Raw genomic sequence first — 13,472 nt, 5'->3', positions numbered from 1 at the left:
GTGAAGATGACAGAGCTGAGTGCGACGCGTCGTGGTCAGTGAGGTTTGTGAGCTTCTTGATCGCATTGCCAGCGCAGTGCCTCACTCTGTCGCGCAACTCACATTGATGTAGCCAAATCTCTTCGTGTGCAGAATGACAAAGCCCTTCTCGTAGCCACGCAGATCTCCGTCCATGTCGTTGAGCAGGCAGGCAAAGCAGAGTCTGCGCAGCGCATTATGGAGGTTCTCGACTGGGTAGGGATAGCCACTAGATGGGCGACGGAGACCCGTAACATGCTCGAAGGCACGAACGATCGTGTCGTCTGAATCGACTGGTAGTTGCGGAAGACAAGGAGCAAGTGTCAGCTCGAAATGAGGGATGGGATGGCGATCGTGTCAGGGGCCCTACGTACAGGCATCTTGCCAGCGCAAGTCGAGGAGACGACAATTCTGGTAAGTGCGTAATTGCATGAAATAGCTGTACTTGCGGACGTACTGCGAGGTAGAGGCGAGCAAGAGCAGAGAGAACGTTAGCCTAGGCACATGTGCATGCTCACTTGGATGGACGGCTTACCTTCTCCCCTCTTGCGACGACTGATGCTGGTATTCCTTGTGCCGGTTTGTGGGCGGCATCCCAAGCCAACTGCTGACCGACGCTCACGATAAAGTCGCGAGGCCAGACGCGCAGCATTTTCTCATCGATGTTGACGTCTTGGAGATCATCGTAGCTGGCTTGACTGCTGCCACTGCCGCCGCTGTCACCGCTACGACTGCTTCCCACTCCTGCTCCCCAGGAGCCAGGCGGTCTGCTTTGTCTAGGTGACAGGGCTCGTTGTTTGCCCGCTCGACGTGCTGCTGGTATTGGTCGGATCTCACGCTGCTCTACCTGCGGGGAAAACTCATGCTGCTGTTGAACCTCGGGAGATGGCGCGCTCCCCTGTCGATCTCCATTGCTGATAGTAGAGGCACTCTGCCCACTTGTGGCCGCATCATCGCTGTTGTCTGACTGGAAGAGGGAGAGGGGAAAGCGAGCGATGTCCGGATCAACGACAGGCGAAGGTCGTAGTGTGGCGGGCTGCGAATGAGGGCGCTTCTCGTTCTCGACACCGGTATCACAGTCCTCCCAAGTCTCCCTCTCTGGACTTTCAGTCTGTCGGCGCTTGAGCGAAGAGGTGGCTACGGAGGGCGAGGGGATGGCAGACATTTCTAAAGCTGGATCGACCAATACAGAGCCATTCGCTCTGATTGCTGATGACGAAGAGGAAGAGGCTGATGAGGGTGGCGTCGAGGCTGAAGCCGGCTCCCGATGGCTGAGTTGTGTCATTGTAGCAGCTCTTGCAGCTGGTGGTACTGCTGCTGCTGCGTCTTGTGAGAGCTGCATTGCCTGTGGCTGATTGAACGACGACATCCTCATAGGAGGCGTTGGGGGAAGAGAGATGAAGACGGCTTCGACGTCAATCTCCGTACGACGGTTGGTGATAAGAGGATGTGATGAAGCAGAGGATGTGATGAAGCTCCTCTACTGCCGTCGTTGCTGCTGCCTATCGACTTTGTCGAGCCGCGAGGGCTGAAGCGCGTCGTGATTGGTTCCTGGCGGGCAAAGTCGCAAAGTCAGCGCTGACCTCGAGCACGCTGCTGAGCTCTTGGTGGTAGAATGATGGCCTGGCGCTCACTCGAGTCCTCGCATCCCTCGTCGATGGAGCGACGGGAGGGATGCAAGACTGGGCTACAGTGAGGCTGTTGAGAGGCGAAGACGCAATGACGATGATGAGAAGACAAGAAGACCCAGGGAGAGAAAGAGAGAAGAAGAGCTGAGTCGAGCGGCAGCCAGGTCTGCTCTTCTCGCGCTCGCGTGAGCCCACAAATAAACGCCGATGTCTCTCTTCTCGTAGGTAGGCGGCGTCAGAGATGCACGCACGCCACGCCTGCGCACCCGACAGGAAGTGTGAGATCTGAAACCTTGTCCCCTTTCTCACGTCATTGACGAGCCGGAAATCTGAATGTGTCTACGAGTGAATGAGCGACATGATCGGGATTGGACACCAATGAATAGGGAAGAGCCAGCAAAGAGAAAAGACAGGACGGACCTGACTGGCAGCGGCTGCCTAGCTGGGGGCGAGCATTCCCACGTCGTCCATCGGACCACCAGCTGATCCCCACGGAGCAACGAAGCTGCATCCTTTTTCAAATCTAGAGGTCGCGACAGCTCCGTTGCCATTACTGATCCCACCTCGAATGGTCACGTCTAGAGTGTCATTCACTTCTTCTTTGGCCCGCTGCGCACTTTCATCGCATCGCGGTCCCAAGAAATCGAGCGGCAGCAGAAACGTCCCGTGTCAAGGGCCTAGGCTCACTAATAAAGGCTGGGAGCGCAGCGGGGTTGGTGACTAGTGACGTCTCCCACATCCCTTCGGATCTTGAAGACCGAAAGAGGGATGGATGGGTGGGATGTGCGGGTGTGTGTGTGTGAGACAAGAGGGCACGGATGCAAGGGGAGTAATTGGAGGAAAGTTGGATAGGCATTTGCTCGCAGAAAATGGCCCGTCTTCACCTTCTCTCTCTTCTCTGCGCAGCAATTACTCCAGCTCAAAGACACCCTCCTCACCAGCATCATCCTCACTATCACGCGGCTGCAATGCTAGCGGGCTACCAGCAGCATTACCTCGAATACCACCACCACCACCACCCACGCTGAGCCCCTCTTTGCTCGCTGTTCGGAAGGAAGGCGCACCAGTCCTTCCTCTGCCTCCCATGCCGCCCTTTTCCATGCCTCTATCTTCGCCCGCGGGCGGTGATACCAAAATCGAACCAATAGCGATGGCCTCACGCTGAGTCGGCGGAGGTGTGACCCCCAGCGGCGATCCGCTCGCCCAGCCACCACCCTTTGAAGGCGTCCCGCTCCTCGCAGCCAGCACTCCACCTGGCAGATGAGGGTGCAAGCTGGACGGCGCTATCGGGCCTAGGTCGGCTGTGAGGAGCGAAGCAGCCTTGAACGAAGATGACGAGGACGTTGCTTGCGCGTTGGAAAGGGCACGACGATGTGGAGATGCGTGGACTTGAGCTTGCGAGTGCGAGTATGACGGAATGCGCGAGGCTGCTTGCACTGGCTCAGAGGGTGTAGCGCCACCACGTCCATCGCTTGATATGCGTAGTCGGCTTAAACCGGCAGCGGCGAGACCCTTTGGCAAGCTCTGACCAGGGCTATGGTGATGCGAGAGGCGGTCTAAATCGCGGCGACGTGCTGCTGCAGCCGTAGGGCCCATGCCAGCGCTCGCAAGGCCGTACCCCTCCTCGTCCTCATCTTCGTACCCGCCCACACTCATCCTAGCCGCTGGCCTCTGCCTAGCATTCCCTCCCACATGCCAGATCCCACCACCCACTACTTCTTCGTCCTCATCGAGGCCGTAACCGGCAGGCATGCTCTGCGTCAATGCCGTAGAGGCCCCGAAGCTACCCGCAGCAAGGCCTTGAGCATTGAAGCTCGTTCTCCTCCTCCGTTCCAGCTCTGCCGGGGTCAAGAGGTCCGACAAGCTCGAGGGTAGGAAGTCCTCGCCATTATGGTCGTCGTCGTCATCGTCGTGGAGCGCGCTCTGGACCCCACCACGGTGAGCTTTGTTGCGGGCCGCAAAGGAGCCGGAAACTGTGGAGGGAGCATCTAGACCAGTAGCACTGCGATCATCGTGAGAGCCGGAGAAGAAGACCGTCTGCCCGAAGGGGCTGGTGCCAAAGGGGCTGGTACCTAAGCCATTGCTCTGGAGGGGAGTTCCGCGTGCCCCGAAAGAGCCTGAGCTGAAGGGCATTGGTCGAGAGATAGCGTAGGGTTGAGAACTCTGCGCGGTTTGTGCGACATCGGGAGTGGGCAGGGCAAGAGAGGCACGGTACTGCTGCTGCTGCGTGATCTGAGGTCCTTGCATGTCATCGGGAAGCCCGAAAGCAAAGTCGTCTCGGGGTGGCCAGGGCGCTGTGCTGTGGTTGAGGGAAGGGATTTGCTGATGCTGGCTGGAAGGCTGAGGATGCTGATGCTGATGCTGATGCTGTTGACTGTTGTTGTGCATTGCGTATGGTGCGAAGTGCTGAGATGACGATGATTGCTGTTGATACGATGCATTTCCTCCTGTTACTCCTCCTGACTGAAAACCCCCCGCAGCAGCAGCCGTACCCGCCCGTTGTGCTGCTGCTTGCATCTTCTTGTTATGTCTATCCATCTGTGCACGCGAAGAGGGCAAGAGGAGGACGGTGTCAGCTCTTCGTGCCACTAACGTACCCTGGAGCTCGCACGACCGCACCGCTAGCCACCATGCCATGCCACGCCACGCCACGCCACGCCACGACGACACGCACGCTCATAGGCTCTCCCTCCCTGACGTGCGCCAGAGCACACTTGTGACCGAAGCGGCAGTTGCCCTTGAGGAAGAATTCGCACACGGCCTTGCCACCGCCGCCATTCTCTCCTGCACCATTGACGCCACCAGGGCCACCGCCATTACGACCTTCACCAGGCAGCGTGTGCGAGAAGGGACAAGCTGTCCCCGCAGAACATCCGTTCGCTGAGCGAAAGAATTTGCACGGGACTCGTCCTAGCGCCTCGCTTTGCCGCTTTGTGAGCTTCGCATTCGCGAGCGTAGAGCCTAGGCTGGTAGTGCGGCTGCCTGACGCCCCTACTCCGTTTCGCGTCTGCTCACGCTCCTCACCTCTTGCGTTGTTGGTCTGGTTCCTGCGGGGAGACGGGGCCGGAGTTCCATCCCAGTCGCTTAGCCCTGTACGGTTGATGCCCTGTGAGCGGTTGCCGTTGTGAAGGGGCGCAGTTGGTGCTGTGGAGGTTGTTGAGGGGGCAGCGCCGCCAGCTGCCGCCTCTCTTTCCCTCCTTGCTGCTTCTGCCCTCGCTCTCCTACGCCCTCCTTCAGTCGAGAGGCCAGCCTCTGCTTCGAGCTCCCAGGCTTCTTTCCGGGGTGACGCTTGCGCAGGAGCCACACTGGTCGCTGCCGATGTTGATGAAGCAGCCGTAGGTGCGCGTACGGACGTTGGCTGGTGTAAGGGAGCTGATGTAACTGGAGCTGCTGCCTCTGCCGAGCTCGTCGTGTCCGGCTTGACAGGCCGTGCGCCACCTCTTTTCTTCTTGTACATCTCTTCGCGCAGGGGATTGCCCTCTAGCACTACGCTGAGCACCTTTGAGCCGTCCTCGTTGCCTTCAGTAGCTTCGCCCTGGGCGTTCGCCATCGCATTTACCCTCACAAGCTTGCGCTGCTCAATGTTGCCTTCGCAACCTGTCTCAAACACGCCCTGCAGCGACGTCAGATCGTCCATCTCGCATCTCTGAAGGTCTAGCGCTACCAGCGCTGGGAAAAATGTCTGCTTCTCCCTTCCGCCGAAGGGTGTCGTCTCAGGCCTGTCCCCGCGAGTCTCGTCGAGGGAGAAAACTACGTCGCCAAAGCCATTACCGCCCAACGAGAGGCGACGTAGGTCCTTTAGTCGTCCGAAGGTATTGAGTGGCAGCGAAGAGCGGAAGCGATTGTCGCTGACGTCCAAGTCTGTCAGAGTGGGTGGCCAAGTCCATGTCCCCCTCGCCGCGTGCAAGGCCGCATCGTCCAGCCTGTTGTTGGCAAGATTCAAGATCCTGAGCGAGCGCATAGGCTGACTGCGCTGTCGCTGCGTCTTGGGTGGGCCGGGGCGCTCACGCTTAGTTGGGCTGCCTGTCCTCGCAATCAAGCCGGCCCACACCCCACCTTCCTCGTCTGCATTCTCCTCGTCCCATTCACGCCGATCCTGCCTAGCCTGGTCGACCTCTGCGTCGCTCCAGAGCTGGGAAATGGCATTGTGCGAGACGTCCAGCTCAATCAGGGAGTCGAGGGCAAGGAGAGATGAGGGTATTGAGGTGAACTTGTTCTTGGAGAGGTTCAAGGTCGTGAGGTTGACGAGTTGGAAGGTTGTGCGAGGTATTGAGGTGAGGGCATTGTTCTGCAGCTCGAGCCTCGCGAGACCTCTGAAGTCGCCCATTCGCTCATCGGACGTGCCGGTGAGATCATTATTGGCGCAAGAGAGAACCCGCAGATCCTCGCGTTCGTACCAGGGGCGACGCTTCGACTCGTCTGGCTCTGACTCGAGGTACCAGGCTGGTGCCTCGCCATCGAGGAGGCTGAAGAGGGCAGAAGGGAGAGAGGTGAGGGCAGGAAGGCGAGAGGAGAGATTGAGGCGGGCAGTAGAGGTAGAACGATACAGGAGATCTTCCTCTGTTCGCTGGACAATGTCCGCACCCTCGAAGGTGCTTTTGGTTGGCGATGGCAGAGGAGAATCAGCGGCTGCCTTTTGCGCCTGCGCAAGCGCCGCTCGACGCTGCGCTATGGCCTCCTTGACTGCCTGCGACATGGATGCGCGCGAGGCGAGTAGAAGGATAAAGTAGTAGGAGAGGAGAAGATAGAAGAGATGGACGGGGAGGCGAGATGGAGGAGATCGGAAGGAGCCGAGGTGGTTGGTCGTGCGTTGGTCGTGCGTTGGTCGTGCGTTGGTCGTGCGGCGCCTCAGTCGGACCGCGCCGGTGGATGCGCTGCACAGACGCGTCAGGTCGGACCCCCCCTTTCTCTTTCTCTTTCTCATTCTCCTCCTCCTAGTTGGCGAAGAGATGATCATCGCATTGCCGGAACACTACGGCTGGCTTGAAACTTTTCATTCTCGAAGCATTGCGCTTCTCGGGCCCATCTCAGCCTTGCCCGCCAGCGATCAGGGCTGTTCCATTAGCACACCCTCACGTCGAAATTAGGCTGGGCTTTCCCCCGCCTCACCAAGTCAAAACTGATGCCCCCGCCCCAGAATGCTACCTCATCCGCACTATCGTTCCCTGTCAGCAGCACGTCATGCGGCTCGATCATCTTCTCCGGTGGGCCTTTGATCCTCAACCCAGTGAAGGCGGCCATGGGATCGTGAGACTTAAAGCCATGCGGCTCCGTGATCCCACCAATCGACTTGTCTTGTCCGCCAGGCAGGACGAACTGCCAGTAGCCATCCTCCGTAGTCGTGAGAGGGCAGCGTGCTCCTCCTTCTCGGATGCGGACGTGAATGCCACGAAGCAGCTCAGCTTGCGTGCCGGAGTCACGCTGCTTGTAGTAGACAAGGCGACCGTCCTCTTTGTGGAGCAAGTCTACCGTCAGAGCTTCGGCGAACGGGGAGAGCAAGCGCTCCCATTCGGTGTCAACTTGGATCGCGAAGGGCATGTAGAGTCGAAGTTGCTCAGCATTGCCTTCGAGCTCGATGACTAGCTCGTAACGGTGCAAGACCCACGAGGCTTCCGAGCTGCACGACATTGGCTGACATGCAGCGCCGTCGCTGGCCCTACCTTTCAAGCGGCGAACCTTGATGCGTCCAGCGGCGGCGTCTACAATCGGTTGAGGCTGGATATTCTGTTGGCTCAGGTGGAGCGTCTGGCCCAAGAGCTCGACAACAACCTTGTTCTGTTCGACTTTGCATGGCCATCCTTCGCCCGTGATCGCGGCCTGAAGCTCCCTGCGCTCCGACTCGAAAAGGACGGCGGGTCGATCAATGGTGTTGTACTCGTCACGGACTTCCGAACGGTCTCCAGAGGAGGAAGATGAGAGGTGGCCATCCTCGGTGACAAAATAGACCGTATCCTCTGGCTTGGTTCGAGGGATGATGCGAAGCCACTCAGTGTCAGATGGGATATCTTCACCGCCGTCCTCCTGAGGCTCTTGCCATTCAACAACAATCTTGTAGCCTTGTTGGATAGCCTCGAGGGCGTTATCGGCGCTGTGTGAAGTGGAGTACTTGAGATCAGGGTCCTTGAGTGCATCGATCAGGTACTTGTTGCCCAGCACGAGGGAGCCGTCAATGAGAAGCTTCAGGACGCCTATCAATGCGGTTGAGAGAGAGCAGAGACATTCAGTGAGTGTATACGAAGTCATTTGCTGCTCAGAACGCTCACTTGTACCCTTGTAGTTGTCGTCTACCATTTCTACGTCCCCACTTTGGTCGGCTCTGGCGTCTGCCGGAGCGATGAGGATTTGGCGGCGCTCTTCTGGGATGAGCAAGCGTATCCACGTCAGTCACTCTCATGTGAGTGGATCTGTTGCGCATCGAGACTCACCCTTGTTCTGGCTTTCCATCTTGGGCAGCTCAGCTGCCGTGCCTGCCTTTCCAGGGGCAGGCTTCGCCACAGTATCATTCGCTTCGCCTTTCGATGACTGCGTTGCCTTCAAGTGCTCTCTCAAGGTCTCCTTGTAGTCAGGCCCGAACACTTGCGCCATGTGTTGGCGGTGAAGCATCAATTGGAAGAAGTCCGTCTCGCCCGGCGCTGGCCAACCTTTGGGTGGTGCAAAGGTGACGTAGAGGGGGTCACAATTGAGAGACACGGTGAAGTTCTCGACGTCCCAGCAGAGCTGTTGAGTATCGGGTGGAGAGAGACAAGCGACGCTTGAGGTATCCTCCAGCCAACGACGGACTTGAGCCAAGACCATGTCGCTGCCACTGGATGATAAAGGGATCTGAGGTAGAAGGATGCAGTACTGCACGCCACGGACGGTCGTGTGTGGACCAGTGCAGGACATCTTGTCAGCCAAACGTGGTGGATTGATGGTGTGGTCTTGATAGGCAAGATCGATCAGCCCAGACTTACCGAAAAGAGCAGGCGAACGACATGGCTGGGAGACACAAGCGGAGACTTCAGGCACACGACTGCCGCTTGCCCGCTCTCTGAGGAACGCAAAGGCGTATAGCAGAGGCCCGTTGCGACCATGATCAGGCCAACGCACAGTGCAAGGGAGACAGAAGCAGGCGACTTGCAATTCAGGCCATGCTGCGAGTACAAAGCTTGTCAAGAAATTTAGATTGGGATTGGATCTGCCTGAACTTGAGACGTTGAGATCGACCTCAAATGGATGCCACGCTCAACGCTGATCGCCGCCGGAGGATGTGAGCATGTCATGTGCCGCTGCTCTCCAAGCGCCCCTCTCCCTGCCGGCTCCCACCTCCTTGGTCTCACTGTCTCCAGACTTCTCTCCCGCCCACACATGTACCGCTGCTACAGTGCTCAAAAGGAATGGAGGATGGGAGACATCTTGTGCGTGGTGTGGGCTGGCACTCCACTTGGCACGACAGCAAACCACATCCCGTCCATCACATCGGTTTCGCTACTGTCCCTAGCATCCATAAGCATATCATGCGGTGCGTTGCTACTCATCGTCGCTGGCCCCTTGATCCTCTCTGTGTCCGGCCCCTGGTCCTTCATGCCCAGCAGCGTCTTGTACACGCCTCGACGAGAGTACGCTGCCGCCGTACCTGGCAAGTGGTATTCACCCCAGCCGTCGCCGACATTCTTCAGCGGGATTCGCGTGCCCCCGTCGTACAGACGAACGAAGACGCCTTTGATGAGATCAGCCTCCGGGCCTGTGTCTTTGCGGTTGCAGCAGACAAGGCGACCGTCTGCGTTGTTGGTGAGATTGACGGTCATCGCTTCGGCCAAGAAAGAAAAGAGGGCCTCCCAAGGGGCTTCGAGGACAGCAGCGAAGGGCTCATAGCGTCGTCGGATGGACTTGTACTCAAAGGTGATCTCGTAGCGACGGATGACCCACGAGGCCTCAGGGCTCGTAGCCATAGGCTGGCAGACAAACTCGTTGTAGCCGCAACGCAGGCGGCGAAGCTTCAGACGACCATTGATGCCTGTTTGGAGGGGCTTAGGGCGCAAATGAGCTTGGCCAAGAGTGATCGTCTTGCCGTTGGGGAGGTCAACTACAATCTGGCCTTGCACGACCCGGCATGGGCAACCTGCAGTCACGAGCTTGTCTCGGAGCTCCTTGCGCTGCTCTTCGGTGAGAACTGCAGGGCGGGTGATGGTGTTGTGCTCCTGGACTCGCAAAGGCGGGCGGCACGAGAGCTGCCCACTTTCGGTGACGTAGTAGATGGCGTCGTCTGCCTTGATCTGAGGTACAATGCGCAGCCAGCAGAGATCATCGACTTCTTGCTGCTCGTCATCTTGGGGCTCTTGCCATTCGATGGTGACGGTTTGACCTTGAGTCAGGCCTTCGATGGCCGTGTCGATGTCGCAGGGCGACGTAATTCTCAGGCTGGGGTCCCTGAGGGCGTCAATCAGGTACTTGTTGCGGACAACGAGGGGCGAGTCGCCAAGCTTGACGCCCGATGCTACAGTACACAGGGACCGAAGAAAGAAGGTGAGCAGCGTGCGAGTGAAGGCTGCGCCGGTCGTCGTCAAGTTCACTCACCCTTGAGCACAGAGAGCTTTTGCTGCGCAGCTGTCTGGCTAGAGTACTTCTCGCCCGTCTGTACGTCGGCGGTGGAGCTGGCTTTGACCGTAGCAGGAGCGATGACAATCTGGCGCCGCTTCTCCTTGATGGTGGAAAGGGACGAAGGGGACTTGAGAACGCCTGCGAGCGGGCACAATGAGTGATTCCTTAGCAGATTGAGCATCAACATGACAGAACGCAACTCACTCTCGCCGTCGGTGCTTGTCATGTTGGCCTGGTGAGCGGCTTCCCCGTCCACTGCTGACCTGCCTGTAGAGGCACTACTTTGCTTGTCGAACAGTCGAGTCGCCGACATCTTCTCCACCATCCTCGACACGTTGAGCGTACTCTCTAGAGATGGACGACGCTCGATGGGAAGACGAAAATACTGGGTCTGCTCGGGCGCAGGCTTTCCCTTGGGAGGAGCGAAGGCTAGAAAATAGGGTGGGTAGTCGAAGCTCACCTCACCTTCGTCGAAGTCTAGCGTCACACGCTCAGTGTTCGCGGGAAAGGAGCAGCCGGGGCCAGAGTCGTTGGCCTCGAGCCAGCGTCTGACCTCACCCGTGACAAAGTCTCCATCGAGAGGAGGCGTCGTGTTACTGGGAGGGAGGACGATGCAGTACGTGACGCCACGAATGGTAATGTGGCGGCCTGGGCACGTCATGGTGCTGATCGTGGTGTTGGTCGTCGTTGAGGAGGAGAGAAGGCAACCTTGATTGCGCTCAACGGTCATTGATGAGTCGGATGTCGTCTGCGAGCGAGCGGGCGCTGACTCCAGGCACGAGAGCTGTGTCCCGCGCCTCATACCTGGGACGGAAAGGGAAGCCGTAGAGGGCGACCAACGACGCGTTCCTCGACCGAGCAAGCGCCGCTTAATGAAGTCTTGCGACACCGCTGCACAGGTTGCCTCCCAATCCACGACGCCCCACCTGCATTCGTCCAATGTCATGCTCAAGTGACTACCACACCACCCTCTTCGGGATGACGTACTGCGTCAGGTTCCCATCGGGCCCCTTCATTGCACCACCTGAGGGGGACGTCGTTGTCGCTGAAGTCCGCCGCTGGCTTGCCGATGATGCGCGTGCCACCGGTTGTGACCTCCCTTCAAGGGCCGTTGAGCTCACAATTACCGGTGTCCCTCCGAAATTTCTCATCGCAAGAGCAGTGGAGATACTCATGTTCGTCAATCCGGCCGGCAGACCTCGCCCCGGCGAGACTCAACTCTTCAACCTCGAGGTCAAACGCCAAATCTACGATCATGCGAAGGAGACGGCGAATCAATTGAGGGCCATGTACGATCGCATGGGCTTCGAAAGCCGGTCGGAGCAAAAGACCCAATCAGCTCAGTCTACCGAGAGCGTCACTCATCAGCCATCACCGAATTTACCCTCCCTTGACATGACAGTCGAGCCCATACGCCGCAGTATCTCAGTAGCTCCAGCAGGTGAGCAAGCTGTCAATTGCGCTGGAGACGATGCTGTGTACAATCTCAGTGCAACTCACGTATCTTCTTCACCTTCAGGAACGGGACTCCTCAACATGGACGGCTCAATGATCTCTGTTCGCAACAAGTATCTTGCCGACGCCCTCAAAGACCCTGACCTCAGAGCACAGCTACCCGTCGGCAGCGACAGCGCCTACGAAGCTTTGACCAAAGGTCACTCCATCCTTGTCGACTGGGAAGAAAGCTCTCAAGATACAACAATGGCCCCACCAAGGACCAACTGGGTTCGCATTGTCTCTCGCATCAAGCAGGAAGACTTAATCTACTTTGTCAAAGAGTGCGGTCACCTGTCCTCGCGCTCTAAACCCGCCAGTGGTAAGGAAGAGCCCTACACCATCACACGCGAGGCATCCCTTTACCATGAGCAGCGCAAGCAGATCCGCTACGCTTTCGCCACCACCGGCTGGCCCTGCCGCATAGCTGACGGCAAGGTCTGCCTGGCAGTCTGCGGCAGGACGCTCACCTTGGTTCAAGAGCACATCTCGCCTCAGCCCTTCGACGATGGCATCAACGCGCGCGTCAAGCTTCATCCCATCGCTTCGAGACTGTTCACGGCCAAATATCAGCCCATGGCTTGCAGCCCCGAAGCCTCCTTCGTTCTCAACCGCTACGAGCTTCACGTCGAGGCAAGGAACCAGAAGCGTCGCATTTACAACCCATGCGCCGCTCAAGTCAACCAGGAGTGGGAGAAGCTCTTCAAGATCATCGCTGAGGCCGTCACAGTCGACAGCACTGACAAAGATCGTCTCCTCTATTGCCACCAATACGTCTCAAAGCCCGCGGGGGATCTCACTGCCGGTATTGCCGCCCGGCTGCGAGACGGTGGAGCTCGTCTGCCCCTGGAAAACTGTGGCGGTGGATGGTCCGAGTTTGTCTTGCCTGGTTATTCGGAAGAGTATCTTCGCTACCCTCAGCTGGGCGGGCACAATGGCAAGGCAGCAGGAGCTGGCTCTTCCCGCAATGAAAGCGGAAGCGCAGGCCGGGGACGACTGAAGGTTGATCCGCTGCCTGATGGTGGACCGCAGGAGATCATCTTGCTCGTCACCGACAGGAACGAAGCGAATTGGAGGGACGGGCTGATGTACGGTGTCTGGCCGAAGGGGAAGGCCGGCTTCGTGACGGGTCAGTTAGGGAGAGGAGGCTTGCCTTGAGAATTGCGATGGGAAGATTGGAAGACGAGAGCAGGCCAGTGACATGAGCAAGTTCAGACCGTGGCAAGCAAGAAGTCTGAACAAAGCAAGGCCAGGAGGAGTGCGCAGAGGTCGCTGCGCCGGGATGCACCACCAAGATTGTCAGCCTCTTTGGTCTGCTCTTGTTGTGTGCCTGCATCTCTTCATCCTGCACATTCATTGAAGACGATAGCCTTGCATCGCTCAAGCAATCCATACAGCTGCTGACAGCTTCATGGGCGACGCCTGCATGCTAACATGGATGGTCGCGATGGCCCGAACGATGCGCTGTTGCTCGGCTGCCCCTACGTCGTAGCCTGTTTTGGTCTCGTGAGCGCAACGCCCCAAGACAAGCTCTGTTTGACTTGACTTTGGCTCGCTCCGCTCCACCTCAGTCGAAACCAACACGCAGCGCATCTGCGCTGCGCCTGTCTCGGCCCTTGTGTCATTGCCCCGCTGCCCGCATCTGAAATGCGGTGGACCCTCGCCAAGCCCGTCCGCCCGCCCATCCGCCCAGGCGCCCCTCGCACGGTCACACTCTAATCTTTCTTTCTCTCCTCCTCATCCTCACCATCA

At 58.2% G+C, this 13,472-nt stretch overlaps 4 protein-coding genes across 4 annotated transcripts; 2 read left to right on the top strand and 2 right to left on the bottom strand.

Annotated features, from left to right (window-relative positions):
- Window positions 1-2,555: 2,555 nt before the first annotated feature.
- Window positions 2,556-6,342, bottom strand: BDZ90DRAFT_262047 (hypothetical protein; the record flags this gene model as incomplete). The annotated part of the gene is made up of 2 exons (XM_025508435.1): window positions 2,556-4,184; window positions 4,321-6,342. 2 exons carry the CDS (start codon window positions 6,340-6,342, stop codon window positions 2,556-2,558), a joined length of 3,651 nt encoding a protein of 1,216 aa, XP_025360456.1.
- Window positions 6,343-6,707: 365 nt separating this feature from the next.
- Window positions 6,708-8,531, bottom strand: BDZ90DRAFT_281236 (hypothetical protein; the record flags this gene model as incomplete). The annotated part of the gene is made up of 3 exons (XM_025509344.1): window positions 6,708-7,834; window positions 7,910-8,002; window positions 8,072-8,531. 3 exons carry the CDS (start codon window positions 8,529-8,531, stop codon window positions 6,708-6,710), a joined length of 1,680 nt encoding a protein of 559 aa, XP_025360455.1.
- Window positions 8,532-8,777: 246 nt separating this feature from the next.
- BDZ90DRAFT_64721 (hypothetical protein) lies at window positions 8,778-10,484 on the top strand. Its single transcript, XM_025509748.1, has 2 exons — window positions 8,778-10,151; window positions 10,215-10,484. Exons 1-2 carry the CDS (start codon window positions 9,023-9,025, stop codon window positions 10,385-10,387), a joined length of 1,302 nt encoding a protein of 433 aa, XP_025360454.1. The 5' UTR covers window positions 8,778-9,022; the 3' UTR covers window positions 10,388-10,484.
- A 915-nt stretch (window positions 10,485-11,399) lies between these two features.
- BDZ90DRAFT_275711 (hypothetical protein) lies at window positions 11,400-13,222 on the top strand (the record flags this gene model as incomplete). The annotated part of the gene is made up of 2 exons (XM_025508894.1): window positions 11,400-11,667; window positions 11,746-13,222. The coding sequence occupies 2 exons, from the start codon at window positions 11,400-11,402 to the stop codon at window positions 12,876-12,878; spliced, it is 1,401 nt and encodes a 466-aa protein (XP_025360453.1). The 3' UTR covers window positions 12,879-13,222.
- Window positions 13,223-13,472: the final 250 nt, after the last annotated feature.

Source organism: Jaminaea rosea (genome assembly GCF_003144245.1).
Source record: "Jaminaea rosea strain MCA 5214 unplaced genomic scaffold BDZ90scaffold_13, whole genome shotgun sequence".
Classification (NCBI taxonomy): Eukaryota; Fungi; Basidiomycota; class Exobasidiomycetes; order Microstromatales; genus Jaminaea; species Jaminaea rosea.
This window is presented reverse-complemented; position numbering and strand designations above follow the sequence as displayed.

What these genes read in the sequence shown, in the direction of transcription:
- BDZ90DRAFT_64721 (XM_025509748.1), top strand. Translation starts at nt 9,023, where the DNA reads ATGGAGGATGGGAGACATCTTGTGCGTGGTGTGGGCTGGCACTCCACT. An exon ending in ACAGGGACCGAAGAAAGAAG is followed by an intron (nt 10,152 to 10,214) that starts GTGAGCAGCGTG and finishes CCTTGAGCACAG; the next exon opens with AGAGCTTTTGCTGCGCAGCT.